At 44.5% G+C, this 19851-nt stretch overlaps 1 protein-coding gene across 1 annotated transcript; it reads right to left on the bottom strand.

Moving 5' to 3' along the window:
- Positions 1–7876: 7876 nt before the first annotated feature.
- On the bottom strand, positions 7877–16432 carry LOC104056666 (coagulation factor X). The gene is made up of 5 exons (XM_009557945.2): positions 16274–16432; positions 13636–13767; positions 11676–11851; positions 10849–10966; positions 7877–9137 (listed from the first exon to the last, which is right to left on the bottom strand). Exons 1-5 carry the CDS (start codon positions 16350–16352, stop codon positions 8590–8592), a joined length of 1053 nt encoding a protein of 350 aa, XP_009556240.2. The 5' UTR covers positions 16353–16432; the 3' UTR covers positions 7877–8589.
- Between the last annotated feature and the right edge of the window lie 3419 nt (positions 16433–19851).

Raw genomic sequence — 19851 nt, 5'->3', positions numbered from 1 at the left:
AAGCACGGTATTTCACCTGTAGGGATGTATTGGAGCAGATATGGAATTTTTCTTTTTTTGTTGTTAGGTTTATACTGTCTAGCCATGAAGGAGAGCTCTCCTGGGAAGCTCTTAGTGACTTCAGGATTGTGGTTACATGCAGAAATACAGGCTGTGAAAGGTGTGGAGTGATCTGGATCATCTCCCTGTGCTGCACATCCAGCAGCTGGGGCAGTCCTCCGGCCTCACCCAGGATGAGAGGAAGGATCCAGGCATTGGTGGGCAGCAGTTGGGCTCTGCCATGGCAATGGTGTCACAGAGGTTTGTTTGGTTCTCAGCACAGGCAGGCTCCTGGGAAAAGCAAGAAATGATTTCTACAGTTGGACCAACAAGCAACGAGAGGAAAAGTATTATTTTCATCTGAGTTAGAAACAGAAAGACTATTTTGTGTTTTCATGTCATAAATTCCCAGCCGTTATTTGAATGTGCAGTTCTTGTAACGAAGTATAATTGATCTGTGCATTCATAGGTAAAGCCTATAAAACTCCACTTTACATCAACTGCAGTTTTTAGAACCAGCATCAGTGATTACGGAGGCAGATGAGCAGGGCTGAAGCAAACCACATGTCTCGCCAAGGCCAGCCCCTGCCAACCTTGGGGACTCACATCACAGACCCTAATGCATTCAGCAAATAATCAACCTCCGCATTGAAACTGCATTTTGGGAGGTTTTTCCCATGCAGTCTCTGCCAGGATGTTCTTCTGGAAGTTCACTTAGAGTTAAAACCCTTCTAATATGAAGCATGATTTCATTCACAGTCAGTTTATAACCTTACACATTTGTATTTCCCTCTGTGTCAAGCTTGCTTTAGTAAATAGAGCTCTCCATGCTCTCCTCATTTCTCTGAGGCCACCAAGCTCCATGGAACCTTTCCCAGCTGGGGGTTTCTTGGTTGGGGAAAGCGACGCCTTTGCCAGTGGTCACATCTGGTGGGTTCTGGTGTGCTCAGCCAGCACCTCGCGTGTCTAGAGACCTCTGTGAAGGCTCACCTCACTCTCCTCATTTTGCATGGCAGTGACTGCCTTGCTTCTCCATATTCCACCAGCCGACATCCCCACGGGATTGCCTGCCAGTGGAGCTGCCGCTCTAACATCTCCCCTGTAGCTACGTGCCTTTACCTTCCTGTGACAACAAATATTGCCCTGTGCACACGTAGTACAGCAAGTCTGGCTCCCTTAGGCATGAAATATATGTCACCACTTGATGTCAGCACAGGCCTTTGCAGAACCCAGCACAAAAATGTGGATCTGCAGGTTTTTTTCTTCTATTAAACAAGCTGTTTACATTTTGCAAACCCGTGTCAATTAACAAACTCTTGTAAGCATAAGGTAATTGTTCAAATTAGGTTAATAACAACAACACAGAGCTTCAAAACCTGTATTCTCACCAGGCCTTCGTTTACAGGGTCATTTTTTTTTGTTACTGTGTTTGTTTTAAACAAAGAATTCCTTGACTGAGCAGCTGTGTCCTTGGGGATGGGCCACAGTGTACCCAGCACATTATGATACTGACGTACCTTTTTCTGTGTTGATATTATTGCAACAGGTCTTAGTTCTTAATTTCCCCTAAATTACAGAAAACTGCATGGTGAGAGGGTTTTAAAAGGGCAGTCCTTTCTTCATGTGTTTCTTTTTATAGAAAGTTACAGGGATCCAAGACCATGTTGAATGAGGCTTTGAGAAACCTGATCAAGTGGAAGATGTCCCTGCCCATGGCAGTGGGGTTGGAATGAGATGATCTTTAAGGTCCCTTCCAACGCAAATCACTCTTTTCTATGATTCTTTCTCCATTCCTTTAATTACTCCGGTGAGCAGATGGAGATGTGTTTCATCAAGGAGTCCTGTACTCCTGTTTCCTGCAGCCCTGCTTGAGGTTTGCCTCGTGCTTGAAGGGTTGTCCCTTTCAGCGTGAAGTTTGCACGCTGTGTCAGGTGTGGAAACTGGGTTATCTGGTCCTGCTTTAGCAACTGGTTCCCGCGGAATTTTCCCTCTCCACAGCAGTGCAGCAAGTCAGGTGAAGCAGGTTTGCAGACGAGATGCTCAGCCAGTGATGGAGACATGCCAATGCCACCCACCTCATGCTGTGGGCCCTGGCCGGAGTGGGGGCTGCGGTAGGGGCAGCTGTCCTGAGTAACTCTGTCACTGTCACATGCCCTTGGGAAACACACACCTCAGCTAGTGAAAGGGGGCAGCAATTATTTTCCAGAAAATGTTGCCCTGGCACTAAGCAAATAACAAAAGCTGATGACTAGGCTTGGAGCCACATCCCCCGTGTTCCCCCCCCCGCCCCTCCGGATTGTCCTCCTGACGAGCAGCATGCAGGGACTGTGGTTGGTTGTGCATCAGGGACACTGAGGATGTTTCAAAGTGGAGGAGAAAGTCCATCCCCATGTCAGGAGATGCAGGATCCCGGAGCAAGTCCAGCCTTCCCTCTCCTCTTCCTCACCTCTCTGTAGCGCTCTGTTCCTGCCCTTGATGGGGCTCTGGGGGCTCACAACCACTTGCTGCTGTAGGGCAGGGAGGAGGAGAAGGGACGGGGACTTCACCTATGAAGAGCACCCCCCAACGTGGCTCTGTGTGCCTGTTGCCAGACTACAACTCTGGGAATGCAGGGGCAAAACAAAACTGTAGGATATGTTTTCTCTGACGTGCTTAGAGATACGTAAGTTGGTGGTTAGTGAACCAGCAGCACTCAACTCACTGGAAGTGAGGCAATATCAGGGGCCCCACCAAGCCCATTTGTTCTGAGCCATCTGTGCTGCAGATGGACCTGGTAAGTTTCTTGCCTCTGCCTCCTCTCCTGCCTCATTTTTACTCCGGCACAGTCCTCAAAACCCCACTTGCTTCCTCTGCGCTCTTTCCTTGCTCCCAGAGTCCTGGCTGTCAGGGTTAGGAGATAGAACAGACACGAACAACTGATGTACCTGCAGCCCTGCTGCAGCCCGCCCTGGACAATGCCTGTCCACTTCCAGGTTGCACAGAGCAACAGACATAGAGCTGCTGAATCCTATGTCCCTGTCACTGCTTTTCTAGTGACCCATGGCTGTAGAAAGCCACCTCCTCTTCCTCCATGTCATCATATTCCATGCAAGTCACTCATCTGCCACCTCCTTCCCAACAAACTGAAGACAAAAACTACCCCATGCCCCGAACATCGATAGGTCTCCAAAGCACCATCCCTTTGCGTGAGACAGGAGACTGTGACCAGCCACACTCTGCCCAGCTGGTCTCTTCCTCCTCATAGGAAAGAGCCCTGGAGAAACTGCAGGACAATCAAAGCAATCGCTGCCATCTCCAAAGAGACAGAGAAGGCAGAGGCCAGGTTTTGCTGTGGTTTAGCTCAGTGACTCCTCTATCAGAGGAATATATTGCAGATCTGATATATTGTGAAGCTTTAGGCTGTTCTTTGCATGGAGTATATGGAAGTGGAAGCAGCAGATTCAGGAACAAGGTAAAGCTGTTTCAAATTAAAGAAGAAACACTCCCTTGCAGAACAACAAAATGGGAGTGCGTCCCTCAGCGCTGACTAGACACCAGTTAGTCCAAACCAGGTGAGTGTGGGCATGTGTCATCTTGGTCAAGAGCTAGCAATGAGTGACACAAGCTAATTCCATTTACATGGTGATGTACACTCTGCTCTTATGAAGTACAGTTATCAGCATCCATGCTTGTAAGTAGCACGGGCCTTAGTGTGTACAGAAGCTACAAAAATGTCAGCTGAACTTTGCCCAGAGAGCAGAGATGAACCACATACTATACAAAGGGTAATCCTTGGTGTGGTTAAAATGGGCTATAACTCAATTGAATGCCTGGACTACCATCAGCCAGTTTTGTTCACCACCTGCAGAAGAGTTTTTCTTACCAGATCCAAAGGGCATCACCACTTCCAAAAGCTGGAGGATCTTGCAGCTGTTTTGGAAGTGCATCAGTACTGCCCTTCTGGTTTGGTTACAGATTGCAAGAAATCCTGGGGGAGTGGGCAGGGAGAAGGAATGTAACCCCAGGGAGCTCTGATTCTCACCTGTGGATGCTACACCCACAACAAGGACTTGAGTCTAGCTACAAGGTTTTGTAAGTCTCCTGACAGTCTGGCAGTGAAAACAAAAACTATCTTAGAACTACTCTGACACCTTCTCCATCCCCAGAGGTGTTCAAGGCCAGGCTGGTTGGGGCTTTGAGCAATCTGATCCAGTGGGAGGTGTCCCTGTCCGCGGCAGGGGGTTGCACTAGACAATCTTTGAAGGTCCCTTCCAACCCAAAGAGTCTGTGATTCTGTGATCTCTGTAAATACAAGCTCTGACATTTTTTATTTCTGCGCACACATTCCTAAAAATAGTAAATGTTGTTAATATTTCAGTTACTAAAAACATTCTTTTATTTCCAACTTCTTGCTTCTTTTTCCTTTCCTCGCACTTTTATATTAATATCCTTTTCCTTACCAAAATTGCAAACAATAAAACTGGGTATAGAACAGGCAGAGGATGGCAGAGCACATGCACAGACAGTGCTGTATTGATTGAGCTTCTAGAGAGAATTTCAGTCATGGATAAGGGGGTTTAGTGAGGTAGTTAATTCTGCCCTGACATTAATGATACCCCGATCCCTTGTGAAAAATACAGAAAAAAATCCTGGAGTCTGCGCCATTTGGATGAGGATTCTATTATTTTTTCTCTAGTTTTCTCTAATAACATCTCCCCATTGTCCTAGACTGGAGAAAAATGGTTAAGCATGGATTACAGAGAAATGTAAACAGGATTTTTCAGGCAAACCCCTGAAACACTGACACAGTCTGAAGTGGGCAATGAGGAGAAAAGAAAGTATTTGGACTTTACCTGGAATTCAGACTTTTAAATGCTATTTCCTGTTCCTCTCCCTTTCTGCACGGTTCTTTCCCTTGACTTTGTGGGACAGCAGCCCTGCAGCTGTGTCCAGATCATAGAATCATAGAATCATAGAATCACTAGGTTGGAAAGGACCCACCGGATCATCGAGTCCAACCATTCCTAACAATCCCTAAAGCATGCCCCTCAGCACCTCATCCACCCATCCCTTAAACAACTCCAGGGGAGGCGACTCAACCACCTCCCTGGGCAGCCTGTTCCACTGCCCGATGACCCTTTCTGTGAAAATTTTTTTTCCCCGATGTCCAGCCTGAACCTCCCCTGGTGGGGCTTCAGGCCATTCCCCCTATCCTGTCCCCTGTCACTTGGGAGAAGAGCCCAGCTCCCTCCTCTCCACAACCTCCTTTCAGGTAGTTGTAGAGAGCAATGAGGCCTTCCCTCAGCCTCCTCTTCTCCAGGCTACACAACCCCAGCTCTCTCAGCCGCTCCTCATAAGACTTGTTCTCCAGCCCCCTCACCAGCTTCGTTGCTCTTCTCTGGACATACTCCAGAGCCTCAACACCCTTCTTGTGGTGAGAGGCCCAGAACTGAACACAGTATTCGAGGTGCAGCGTCACCAGTGCCGAGTACAGGGGCAGAATAACCTCCCTGGACCTGCTGGTGACCCCATTTCTGATACAAGCCAAGATGCCATTGGCCTTCTTGGCCACCTGGGCACACTGCTGGCTCATGTTCAGTCGGCTGTCAACCAACACCCCCAGGTCCTTCTCCTCCAGGCAGCTTTCTAGACAGACTTCCCCCAGTCTGTAGCGCTGCACAGGGTTGTTGTGCCCCAAGTGCAGGACCCGGCATTTGGCCTTGTTAAACCTCATGCCATTGGCCTCAGCCCAGCGGTCCGGCCTGTTCAGATCCCTTTGCAGAGCCTCCCTACCCTCCAGCAGATCCACAATTCCTCCCAGCTTAGTGTCATCTGCAAACTTGCTAAGGGTGCACTCAATGCCTTCATTCAGGTCATTGATAAAGACATTGAACAGAGCTGGACCCAGTACCGAGCTCTGGGGAACCCCACTTATAACTGGCCTCCAGCTGGAGTTCACTCCATTTACCACCACTCTCTGGGCCCGGCCATCCAACCAGTTTTCAACCCAGGAGAGTACGTGCCTGTCCAGTCCAGAGGTTAACAGTTTCTGTAGCAGAATGCTGCGAGAAACTGTGTTAAATGCTGTGATTTAAGGTCTTCCCGTGACCAGCTGGTCAGTACTTCTGCAAGAGATTCAGCAGGAGGGAAGCCCTGACCTGACCTCAGCAGTGCCAGTGCAAAGCCAATACCCATGAGCTTCCACTCACAGACCATAGAGGTATAACTGGGTGGTGGAAGATGCTCCTGCCATAAACCTGACTCCCCAGCTGTGGGATGCATGTACTCTGTGGACTTGTGCAACTGCTACATTGCTAAATTAAGTTTGGAAGTTGGCTTCTCCCTTTTGACAAGGAAAAATGTCCGGCCATATTAAAAAATGATGGCAAAAAAATCTTATTCAAGTTTCAAATCTTCCAGGGTGACTTGAGTTGAAGTAATTAGGCACTGGCAGAGGCTGCCCAGGGAGGTGGTTGAGTAACCATCCCTGGAGATATTTAAAAGACAAGTAGATGAGGTGCTCACGGACATGGTTTAGTGGCAGATAGGAATGGTTGGACTCAATGATCCAAGAGGTCTTTTCCAACCTGGTGATTCTATGAAACTCTATCCTCTCGATTAGGACTCAAATAGCAGAGCCCAGATGACATGATGTGTGCCTTGGTGTGTATCTTGAGTGAGAATTGCAAATCTCCATGCAATTAAGCAGCTGGAAGAAGTGTCCCTGCAGACAGAATTTCTTCTTATCTGGTAGTGAACATCTGAGTAGGTTGATAATAGTGTTTCATGCCTGGAAATGCAAACTGGGAGGTGAGGAAGGAGAAGCTCAGATGACTGATTCCCCTGAACGCACATCGTTGAAGGTTTTGTGCCTTTTGTAATTAGTTATGAGTAAGCTAAGAGTACTGTGGGACTGGGGCAAGTGGTAATGCAGGGCTGGGTAGGAGGAGAGGTGGATGGCAATGAGGAAATGGGTCAGCAAGTGCAAGATCTATGCAATGCCCCCCTCCTAGGCCCTGGGACACATCTGAGCATGGCCCACATTTCCATATATCACGTTTGGCTCCATCAATGTGCAATTTAGGGCTAAAGTATAAGCAGAGGTTTCAACAGATGTTCTATGGGAAGTCAAGTAGGGGTAAATCCTTTGGAACAATGACATCAGGGAGTCGCAAATGCAGCCACTAGGGGCTGAACTTCTTTCTGTGCCTCGAACACGATGATTTGTGATGTGCTGTCATTCCAGGATTGAATTCATTTAGCAGTCCTGAAGTCCAGGAGACATGTCAGAAAAAAATGAGGGGAAATTATACAAATGGAATAGGCTTCAATGTGATTTTTTGGAATTTTTCATAGGGGAACAGGATACTGGTCATCACAGGACAAATTTAACTGCCCTATTCCTTTCAAACTGGTCAGCAAAATATATATTAAAAATTACCCCAAAATGGTGACTTTCACACTTGCAAAATGGATATTGTGAAGCCAGGGAATAAGAAAATTATTACACACTTTAAGCCATAAAATCATTTGTAACATCTCTCTTTTCCCTCTCTCACAAAGTATGCACTGATACAATTTTTAAAGTACATAGCAGAGTGCTTCATTTTTCCATAGAGACTCAAACATCCTAATATCTAGCTCAGCATTTTAATGTATCACTGAACTGATTGAAAAACAAGTCTTTTCTTTTTTGTGTCTGGATTAAAATAAGGCAGACAGAGGACGTCAGGTCCAAGTGATCAGGGAGTCAGGCTTTCCTTAGTCTTGAAATATTATTTATCCTTGTAGATTTAAAAGCTCTTCAGTTGTGAATAATTTAAATAATGCTTTATATAAAAGATGACATACAACAATGTTGTAATTTGTAGAGTATGCAATGCATTCATTTTATTATAGCCAAAATCATGACATGAATGATGCTGGTGAAGAATGAATCTCAGAGAGAAAGCAAGAAAATATCAGAAGACCACTAGTGATTCTGGTGATGATAAACAGGCCTTTTCAAGTCAATGAGCTTCATCTAACAACTCATTTGATTCAGTGACACACCCAGTGATTTAGATTCACGTGGATACATGGGTGGTTTTTGCATTTTCTAGCTTTTTCTGTGTACACATATATAAATCCAGAAAATTTGGTAGCTTTTCCAGAGCTTTTAAAACTCTGTCCTACTCTGATACTCTCTTACTTTGCTACTATCCTAGTCTGGTTTGTTTCTATGAAGCATGTACTGCCACAAATGTTGAGTTAGTTCCAACTTTCATTGCAACAGGAGGGAGCTTGCCAGCACAGACAAAGCCTCCAACAGACAAATTAAGGTTATCGCAGCAAGAGCAGGAGGAGTTCCTAAACAATTCGAAGAAATTTCATTATTGTCCAAAACCAGCTAGTTCTCTTTGAAGTCCCAGCTTCCCTTCTAAAAAAACCCGGGCATTAGCTCATGAAGAAACAGATGGCATCTCTTAAGGGAAACTCAAACTATCAGAATTTAGGAAGCATGTTAAAAAGAGGAAAATACTACTTAGGGATCAGGTCTGATGGCTAAGACAATTATTAAATGTCCAACAGCTAAGAGTTTTCTGCCAAAACACTTCTTACCCAGGGTAGGAACTTTGACAATTTAGTGTACACTCCGTATTTCCCTTGCCTTCCACACCCTTCTCCCCAGCTGATAATACCAGTAACAAAATAAGTGCCATTGTATTCGGTTACATGGGGGCCTCCTCCATCCCCTTGGCAGGCATCTTTTCCATCTTTACCATAACCAGCACAGAACATGTTTCTTGTGACCGGTCCATAAAGGGCACGCTTGCAAGTATTCCTGTCCACATAAGGGACTTGAAGCACTTTCATTCTTTGGACCGGCCGCGCATATTCAAACACTCTCCCAAAGCCACTGACAATTCCAAACGTTTGGTTCATCAGAACGTAGTTAGCAAAATCTTCTTCTGGAAGGCATGCTGGGATAACATCCTCAGAAAATGTGATGGGTTCCTCTAATTTCAAAAGGGCTATGTCGCTGTCGTATGTTCTATTATCATATCTAGCATGTGCAATTATTTTTTCCACTCTATGGATTGCTCTACTTGGCTCTTCCTTTCTTTTGTCCACCATCCCTGTGTCAGATTATTAATAGTTGTTAATAAGACAATACCAACAAGTCTAAACTGCATCTCAATAAAAGAAGAAACCAAAGTTCCTTGCTGGACTTTGTCCAGGCATTGTACTGTACAAATAACATAGATGGGTTCTGTATCCTGATATCACAGAATCACAGAATCACAAGGTTGGAAAGGACCCATTGGATCATCGAGTCCAACCGTTCCTAACACTCCCTAAACCATGTCCCTAAGTACTTCATCCACCCGTTCCTTAAACACCTCCAGGGAAGGCGACTCGACCACCTCCCTGGGCAGCCTGTTCCAGTACCCAATGACTCTTACTGTGAAGAATTTTTTTCTGATATCCAACCTGAACCTCCCCTGACGGAGCTTCAGGCCATTCCCTCTTGTCCTGTCCCCTGTCACTTGGGAGAAGAGGCCAGCTCCCTCCTCTCCACAACCTCCTTTCAGGTAGTTGTAGAGAGTAATAAGGTCTCCCCTCAGCCTCCTCTTCTCAAGGCTAAACAACCCCAGCTCTCTCAGCCGCTCCTCGTAAGACTTGTTCTCCAGCCCCCTCACCAGCTTTGTTGCTCTTCTCTGGACACGCTCCAGAGCCTCAACATCCTTCTTGTGGTGAGGGGCCCAGAACTGAACACAGTATTCGAGGTGCGGTCTCACCAGTGCCGAGTACAGAGGGAGAATAACCTCCCTGGACCTGCTGGTGACCCCATTTCTGATACAAGCCAAGATGCCATTGGCCTTCTTGGCCACCTGGGCACACTGCTGGCTCATGTTCAGTCGGCTGTCAACCAGCACCCCCAGGTCCTTCTCTTCTGTGCAGCTCTCCAGCCATTCTTCCCCCAGTCTGTAGCGCTGCATAGGGTTGTTGTGCCCCAAGTGCAGGACCCGGCATTTGGTCTTGTTAAACCTCATCCCATTGGTCTCGGCCCAGCAGTCCAGCCTGTTCAGATCCCTTTGCAGAGCCTCCCTACCCTCCAGCAGGTCGACACTTCCTCCCAGCTTAGTGTCATCTGCAAACTTGCTGAGGGTGCACTCAATGCCTTCATCCAGGTCATTGATAAAGATATTGAACAGAGCTGGACCCAGTCTTTCTTAACTGTATGATGTCTCTTTGGGAATTAAATGGACAGACAACTGGAGTTTAGGTAAACACAGGTTTTGCTTTACTATTTCAGGCTGAGTGCAACTTTTATGACTCAGAATACCATTTTTCAATGCCTGGAACTTGTGATAAACTACTGTTTTGTAAATCACAGTAATAAATAATAAATTTGAGGTTTCAAATATGGAACAGACTTAGACTAGTATCTACACGCTGACAAAACCTCTAACATCTATTGTTAACATCTGAACGGAGCATCTGGGATTTTTCAAGGATTGGCCAACACAGGAAATTGCCTAAAGGTGTAATGTTAGACCAATTAAACTACATCAGCTCAACTTTACTTGCCCACATACCTTTCCAGTTTATACTTGGCTTCTATAATATATAAGCTGCACTAGGCCAAGATAAGCTTAAAGAAACTATAAATTCAACAAAGTTGAACATGTATTTCACTGTTAGTCAACAGATGTGATGAGGGATTGAGAAATAACAAAAGGGTAAGAACAGCTCTGGCAGTGTTCAATGTCTTATGTATGGATACTAGAATGTGAGAGCGTTTCTTATTTTTGTAGCAAACGCTACCAAATAAGAAGCACTTACCAACAATAACCCGTAAGTCTTTATACCGGTCAATGCAATGAGCTGCAGAAAGTATAAAGTACTCATTCAGAATTGTCCCCCCACAAAACCAGCCATGGTACTCATGTACTAGAACAGCCTGCAAAAAGAGAGAAGATAAAGCACAAAGACATACACGCAGAGGAATCCTGAATAGCTACCTAAGACTCAACCAATTTTCTTAAAAAAGGCATTTTCATATGTATTACCTGTCAAAGGCATCCTTCTTTCAGAGCTGGTGAGAGTTATGCTGAGGTGTAGCCACCACAGTGGGAAATTTGTCAAGACAGACTTTTTTCCTGGCTCAAAGCAGAGCTTGTGCATTCAGTTATTTTACCAGAAAATTTTGGTTCTTATTTTTTAAACAAAATTTAGCTAATATTGTAATAGCACTAATCTGGTTTGGGATTTTTCTTCCACTTTTGTCTCAGCCACAAAAGGAACTCAGGCTATTCTGACACTGCCATGCTGCAACCCAGCTAATGGTATGGTTGGCAAGGAAGGCGGTCAGTGGCTCACCCTGCTCCATATATCATATCTGCAACCCTACTTTTCTCCTGGCCTTCCCCTCTCAGCATTTGCTTGATGTTGAAAAACAGACACAATGTCATTCATGGTAGGAGATCTGTGCAGAAACGCAGTACTCAGGAGAGCGGAACAACCACCCAAAATGTTGACAGCAGGGAAATCTTTCTCAGATCAAGCTAGGTACCCGTGGCAATAAGGGACAAAGATGACAAAGAGTAAATAGCTGCTGGTCCTGGTGAGCAGGGTCAGGTGTTAAATATCTCAGCACAAGGTCACCTTACCTGCCATGGGGCTGAGCTGGGTAAGCTGCTTGCCTCCTCATTGACCTCTGGATGGCTGCTCAGAGCCTCAGTAGTTTCCTCATTTTCAGGATGAGCATCTGGACTTGCTGTGGTTTCTGTGACTGTCTCTCGCCTGGCTTCATGATTTCTCTGAAGTTTACCACAGGGGAACTTGACTGCAATGGCAAAACCAAAACACTAATGTTTGACGTCTGGACAAACCAGGACTTTGAGGCATGTGTTTCTTGCGGAGAGAAAGGTATTCACACCGATAACTCTGTGCAAACAGCTGTGAAGTTTCAGCTGCTGTCACCAGGCTTCGCTTTATCTCAGGGCTACCCTTCTGGATGATTTATGCAAATTTACACGACGTGGAAGATCACGGTCTTCCATTTTGGGGGTGGGGTGGGGTGGTGGTCATGCCTGTGCTGTCCCTGAGGCATCAAGCCAAGCGATATGCAAGGTATAGTAATCTACAGCAGAGCAGAAAGAAAAACAGTTGCTCATGAAAATTTCTGTAACAGCAAAACCACCCCAGATGAGGACACTTGCATACTTAATTCAGTTGCAAAGTGCAAGTCAAGGATCTTTCCTTAAATTGTTAGGCAAGTTTTCTCTCACTTTCATGAAGAGTTGATACTCTCAAAGTAACCCGATTCCTTGCAAAACATTTTCCTCTACTGTAGGTACCTATCTGTAACTCTAAAGGCTGCTTTCGAATGCAAACCCTATGTTCCAGCAGGTTTGAATAATTTGTTGTGGTGGAGAACAGCAAGAGGTGCGCTGGAAGCTAGATTTGTTTTTCTGACAATTGAACTGTACCTTATACCAAGGGCTGTCAGACAAGCTCTGCTGAATGGCACTTCAGCAAAACTATAGATTTCTCAAGACATCAACAAAAACTTTGAAATGCAAAAGGACCAGAATGATTGAAAACTGAAAATAATTTTCCACTCTTAAAACTTGCCCATTTTGAGCAAGTGGGAAAATAGATTCAGCATTTTTGAAGTATTTCAAAGTTAAGCATCTTCCGTACTTGACAACACTGTTTTTGTGTACTTGCTGTTATTCAATCCTTTTTAATTGGAAAATTAAGCAAAGTATTCTATGTTGGGAATTACAAGCTCAGAACAGCAATTTGGGATTAAATTACAAAGGACATTGTAACAAATATAATCAGAAAATTGACTAAGATTAAAAATTGTTAATGTTCACTCTGAGTGCAAGCAAAACTGGTGGATTTAAATTCCATATCAGTAGTTATTCTTGTATTTGCGTTACTATACATTAACAGCAGAAAACCTGCTTTTAGAGGAAAATGGAAAGGCATGTTGTATTCCTTTTAAATGGAACGGGTGATATTTGAGGGCAAAGAAGTGAGATATAACTGCAATTACGTTATGTCATTACCACTGAAACTCTAATGAGTCCTTGTGAACTGTACATGGTGAAGAGAGAAGCTACTTGGGTTCCTACTCATTTAGATCTGTAGGTGTCCAGCACAAGTTAGAAGCCTTGAAACCCAGTTCTCACCAATGAGAAATCTAACCCATTTCTTTCTAAGGAAATCACCTGAAGCATGAAAGGCCTGTTTCAGTCTGTGAGAGATGAGAATGAGACCCCCATTGTAAACACCAGTTTCTCATACGGCTTTGTATATCTGCTGGGAAAGAGGTTTTGTGTTCTGCTCCAAGAACACGCTCACTTACACAGAATAATTCCATGTGCTATTTTTGTTATTGCACATTGCTTGCAGTTGCACAATTTGATGTTACTTAAATTATGACTTTTTACTAAGATCTTGCCTTGCTGGCAACACTTTAAACAAACCATGTGAAACATGTGAACCGTTAATGTTATTGCTTATGCTATAATGGCACTGCAACATACCAGCAATTCCCAAACATGGTGAAGATGTGATGTGTGTCTCATAGAAAGAACTTTAAGTGTGGCTTTGTACCTACAGAAATGCAGGTTTTGTTGTCACTGCCCAGGGCATAGCCAGCAGCACAGGAACATATGACTCCTTCATCTTCAGCTTTGCAGAACTGCTCACAGTTCCCATTGTTGACCTCGCATGTCTCTGGTACAACTGCAAAGGAGACAAATTTATAATCAGGTTACAAACTCACAGAGATTTTGTAAAAGCACAAGCAGCTCATAAAAGTTTGCTTGCAAGCACTAATCAACCCCTCTGTCCTAGGAAAATTCTGTGCCGTTCCTGCCAAAGGCCTTAGTAACAAGAACAGCTGCAACTATCACTATTTAAAAAATGGTAAGCTGTCAACATTAGACAAATCGCTATCATTTTACATCTTATGTTGTGTTTCCCAGCTATAAATGGCAGGTCTTCGAGGGCAAAGGAAGAGATAATCCATACTCACCAGAACGGCCATAATACTATGGCAAAAATTAACATGGGCATGAGTAAGAGGCTAAATCTAGCAAAATCTGAAGTATCAATAATAACTGAAGTATTAAACTTGTGGTAGACCCTTGCAATATTCCCTTTCCATCTCTATACGTCCCATACCACTCACCTTAGCTCAGACCCTGGCATTGCAATATCACAGGCAGAATAGGAGAGCTCTTCCTGGCACTAACAGTGTGAGAGTAAGGAGAGGCAAAGCAATCCTAAAACAGGCTGTTTAACCTGTCCTTTGGATTCCTTAAGAGATTCCACAGCTCACCCATGCAGCCTAATCTGCTCCTTCACCAGCCTAACAGTGTTCAAAAAGTGTTTCCTAGCATCCAACCTGCGTGTCCCTAAACGTGGTGTGATTCCATTGCTTCTGGTCCTAGCTTTTCATCCTTGTGAAAATGGAGAAGGCTTCTTGCTTTTGTGATGTTTCGGAAACTTCCTTAGTTGTATATTGTGCCCAGAGTCAAATTTTGTTTTCCCCGAATTGCCTTCTTCTTATGTTGGACCACTGTTCCGGTTTCACAAGATTGTCTTGAACTCTCATCTTGACTTTTTGTAGTCTTTCCAGTCCGGAATGAGCTACAAACTCAGTGAGTAAAAAGTCTCTTACATCTTGCATGTCACTGTGGAAAATATCAAGTATCAAAGGTTCTCAGGCTCCATATCATCTATGTGGAGCTCTGTAATTCCATATAATCTTTCAACAAATTAGCACAATTTCTTAATCAGATATGCATCAAACTTACAGTAGTTTCTTCCAGGTCATATTTATCTTTGTGTTATAATAAAAGCATTATATAAAACGATATTAGAAGCCTCCCTTCATGGAGAGTCCTGACATGCACTGCGTCTTTTTGTTACCCTGTTCTTGGAAAGTTTTCAAGTGATTTGTTCCTAACTAGTGTAAATTTTAAGGAACAAAGATCTTCTTTTCCATTGGGAACAGACTAACATTCTCCTTGGTCTCTCATCCAACATTCACATACTTAGATCAGCTCTTGATTTTCACGTTATGCTTATCATACTGTATCTACTCCTTAGCTTTTCTGGTTTTCATGCCAGGACATTGGCAATTCTTTTATACAGATTTAGATTTTTTTTGTATTTCCTTACAGAGGTCAGGTCATGAAGGAGCTCATGATTTTAATTCATCCTCCTGTCCTTTCTTGACCTTGGGATAGTCTGGACATGCGCCTTAAACACATTGGTTATTTTTGGGGGGCGGAGGGGGGCTGCATTTAGAAGTAGACAGATTTTTCTTTTAAAAGATATATTAATTTTATTCTCTTGTTCTTTTTCTTCACTTACTGCATAAGCTCTGTCATTTTACAGCTACTTTTATTAAAGTCATCTTCCATCTTTCTATTGTTAGCCACTTTTGATCTGTCGATTAAAATCAAATGTACACAAGTGCACTCAAAATTGATTTCTACATGTTTGTATGAGAAAATTTTCCTTCAGACATCCTGAAGATTCTCAGAGCATTCTGTGTCCCACTAAGTACCTTTCCCACCTCAACTCTGGAAGTCAAAAATCTCTCTCTTACTCGCAGCTCTTGCAACGTGGGTGACTCAGGTGTTTGTTCGGTTGTGTCCAACCAGTCCTCTGTAATCACCAAATTACTTTAAAGCAAAATTAAACCACAAAGCATGCATCATGTCTGCAGTATGATTCATACGTTTACTCTGCAGAGAAGCATCTCAGGCTCCAACAAGACGGGTGGGACACTTCCTCAAGTGGAAATGTGATGTTTGTGTTGAGATTTGGACAAGCACAGTGGGTGACACTGTGGGGTTCTGCTTCCCTTCTGCACTGTTAAACCTTGTGAGGTTCATTTTGTCACCCAATAGTTTATGAATGGATAGGAAAGATTATTTAATTATCACATCTCTTGAGGACATGAAGAATAGCACATTGTGCTGTCAGTTTGATAGACCTGCATATCGATGTATTAACCCTGTATTTTACACTAACATAATTGTTTCAGTTCAAAATGGTATTCCCCTAGTGACTAAGCCCTGGTTACTATTGCACTGCAGCAGAAAAATGGGAGCAATATGGGTGAGAAAGCAAAGCACTCGCATCACCCTGCTCCACAAAGCACAAATAACGACAAATAGTAAGCTGTGCGGTTTAGGCAAAGCAGCACAAAGTCAAGTTAAAGCAAAGGTTTTACCTGTCTGCACCATCATCTGAAGGAAAAGGAGAACAATGGGAAGAAGCCACATTGTCTTATGATGACCTTCAATTGCCATCCTCCGAGCTCACTGAATGTCTTTCACCAGTTTCTCTGCAGGGACCTGAGGCAGCTGCTAAATGAGAAACACTACAGTGCAAAGGTCATTAACTCATGAGAAAAAAAAAACCAAACACTGAGAGCAAAGCCTGGGCTCAGTGTCATCACAGGACAACCTCAAAACGGAAAAAAGCCACTGTGCTGCAGCAATGCCACCCTGATAGCTTGCAGGTGCCTTGGATCAGCAAAGACCCTCTTCCCTGTATGGGCAGCAAGGAGCTGGGTTTGCCACTGAGCACTGTGACACCTGTGTATTTCAGGCTCCTTAGGAATAGCCGAGTCCACAAACCAGGGCAGATTATGCCTCAGTAGAATAACATGTGGTCTTATGGTAAAACTTGGTTATGCTACCGAAATTTCATATCCCAGATGGCCACTTGGCAATTTCCTCTGTAAAACCATGGTGTATGGCAATTCCTTTTCTCCTCGTCTACTGCAGGTAGCTCTACATCTTCGGGAAATACGGATGAAGCTTCCCTAATAGAGCTTTACTAGCCAAGCAGCAAGGAACTCAAATAAGTGATCGGGCCGCTGCTCATGTTTCAAAGATAGAAAAACCAGAGCCAGAGCTTTGTGAGTCCTACAGACTGGACAGAAGCAGGAAAGTGGCTCAGAAGTGATCAGTAGCTCAGAGAATCAAATTTTCAGAGCTCAGTAAGCATATTGCCCAATGTTGCTTCCCAGGTCTGGTAGTGCCTTAGGAAGCAATGGAATTAGTAAGAACAAAAAAAAAGTGAGGGAAAATAAAAGATTTTTTTCTGGATTAGGACAATGTGGTATTGCACAAGATTTTGGTTTCTTTTATTCCAAATCACTGTGGTTTGAAGTGCTTTAGGTGGGGTGAAATTGACTGTCATGCTTATAGGCAAAGCCTTTGAAAATAGTGGAGCTGGTAAACAGGTATCCTGTACAGATGCAGCAGGCCGGATGGGGCCTCTGGGACACACAAGAATCCAGTCTCTGTCACAAGTACCAGAACATACTTTAAAAATTCATAGTTTTCTACCTTAATTTGGATGGAATCTTTTTGTTTTCTTTAGCTCACACCACCCCATGGGGACAACTTGACAGGACCTTGTGGTCTAGAGACCTGCCTAGAAGAAAACAATCCTGCCAGACGAGTCACCTGTATCAGGGAGCAGTAAGGAGGAAAGAAAATCTTGCTTGTTATTACTGTGCTAGCACAAGTCACAACTGCATGATTGTAACAGTGACCCTTTGCTTGTGTTGCTCAGCTGGAAGCAGACAAAACAGGCTGGGAAGACCTCTAGGATCACCCAGCCCAGTTTACTGAACCCACAAGGGATCAAGTTAACGTCTATTATTCTTGGCACATTGGCCAAGGCTACAGTGAAGGAGCCTTCTTGGAATCTTCTTCCAGTTGGACACCACACCTGCAAAAGTGTGTTTTCCTGCAGTACTGTAGCATACCATAATGAATGCAAACTTGTCCACCTTAGGCCGTAGAGTTGGTTATGGGCTATGGTAGGAGGCCAAGATGCAAGCAGATGTTTCACTTGCTCTCTCAGCATGGTAGAGACACTATTACAGAATGAGGACTGAATATGAAGCCCCTGAGCCTCAGGCATTGTAGACACTGTGGCACAGGATGAAAGACTCTCTAGAAACCAGCTTCATGTGTAAAAGACAAATAAACTGTGATTGCGAAGCACAAGGACAAAGTCTCTCATACTCAGTGGAATAATCACAATTCCAAGTACAGTCATGTTGCACACATGCAAACATGGACTTTAATCATCTTCTCGCATGCTCATCTGTTAAACCTGCTCTGTGCCTGCTCTTAAGGTACTACTTAGCAAGGATGTACCTCATTTTGGTGCTTTTCTTCATTGTGTTTTGCAGATATTGTGATTTTTACTGTGCCATTTTTTAGCAATGAAGTATTTTTTAATTAAGGAAAGTACATCATTTTCTTAGACACAACACCATTCAACACTTAAGAGACTACAGTATGTAAACAGAACTTTTACATGCACTGGGAAACAAAACAATTTGTGTGACTCGCTTTATTGTGATATTTGCTTTATTGCAGTGGTCTGGAACTAAACCTGCAATATATCTGAAGTATGCTTGTATATACACCATAGCTAGAAATACTCAGCAACTGCCACCCTTGCCAGAGGAAGGTCCTCCCCTCAGCCACTTCAACACCTTATACAGTCTGGTCTGAGTTTTACTTCAGCCCCCAAGCTCCACTGAAGAGGAAGAATGCCCTTAGCCTGAGTACATAAATAGGACTTCGGTAGCACCTAGGTCTGAGGTTGTCCGTTTTGAAGAGGGATATTTCACCCTGATGGAGCACAGAGCAGGCTGCCACTGAATGTGGGACAAGGAATTAAAAGATACAAACAAGAATCCAGTGGACAGCAGAACTCAGGGAACAAACACTGCTGAACAAACATTAAATAAGTCCACTTAAGGTTTGTACAGGTGGAGACCATCAAGCTCAGGTAACTGACCTGCAGCCCTTCCTGCCCGCTTTCACCGCTGACCAAAGCAATGTTTTGCTGCCATACAGAGCTGCATTTCTAGTTTTTCAGTCTGGTTTGCTCACAGCACTTGCTGTACAAAACTAGCCAATATCAGCTCAAACTGTAAGAGATAAGTAGCAGTTGTCTGGTGAAGTTTAGTGCACCTCAGTCAACAGGGGAGCATAACACAACAGAGGAGCCTTGGAAAGCTGGGTGGAAGCTGGGTGGAAGCGTGGATCTGCTGGAGGGTAGGGAGGCTCTGCAAAGGGATCTGAACAGGCTGGATCACTGGGCTGAGACCAATGGCATGAGGTTTAACAAGTCCAAATGCTGGATCCTACTCTTGGGGCACAACAACCCTATGCACTGCTACAGACTAGAAGTCTGGCTAGAAAGATACCTAGAGGAGAAGGACCTGGGGGTGTTGGTTGACAGCTGACTGAACATGAGCCAGCAGTGTGCTCAGGTGGCCAAGAAGGCCAATGGCATCTTGGCTTGTATCAGAAACGGCGTGAACAGCAGGTCCAGGGAGGTTATTCTCCCTCTGTACTCGGCACTGGTGAGACCGCACCTTGAGTACTGTGTTCAGTTCTGGGCCCCTCACCACAAGAAGGATGTTGAGGCCCTAGAGCGTGTCCAGAGAAGAGCAACGAAGCTGGTGAAGGGGCTGGAGAACAAGTCTTACGAGGAGCGGCTGAGAGAGCTGGGGTTGTTTAGCCTGGAGAAGAGGAGGCTGAGGGGAGGCCTCATTACTCTCTACAACTACCTGAAAGGAGGTTATGGAGAGGAGGGAGGTGGGGTCTTCTCCCAAGTGACAGGGGACAGAACAAGGGGGAATGGCCTGAAGCTCCGCCAGAAGTTCAGGCTGGACATCAGGAAAAAAAATTTTCATGGAAAGGGTCATTGGGCACTGGAACAGGCTGCCCAGGGAGGTGGTGGAGTCGCCTCCCCTGGAGGTGTTTAAGG

This window comes from Cuculus canorus, chromosome 1 (genome assembly GCF_017976375.1).
Source record: "Cuculus canorus isolate bCucCan1 chromosome 1, bCucCan1.pri, whole genome shotgun sequence".
Taxonomy (NCBI): domain Eukaryota; kingdom Metazoa; phylum Chordata; class Aves; order Cuculiformes; family Cuculidae; genus Cuculus; species Cuculus canorus.
This window is presented reverse-complemented; position numbering and strand designations above follow the sequence as displayed.

Bases quoted from the DNA above. Each gene is read 5' to 3' on its own strand.
- LOC104056666 (XM_009557945.2), bottom strand. From the start codon at position 16,352: ATGGCAATTGAAGGTCATCATAAGACAATGTGGCTTCTTCCCATTGTT. The intron at 10,967-11,675 runs GTAAGGTGACCT...CTCTTTTTGCAG, and splicing joins CCAGCTCAGCCCCATGGCAG to GCTGTTCTAGTACATGAGTA. The intron at 9,138-10,848 runs GTAAGTGCTTCT...AATCTGACACAG, and splicing joins AGACTTACGGGTTATTGTTG to GGATGGTGGACAAAAGAAAG.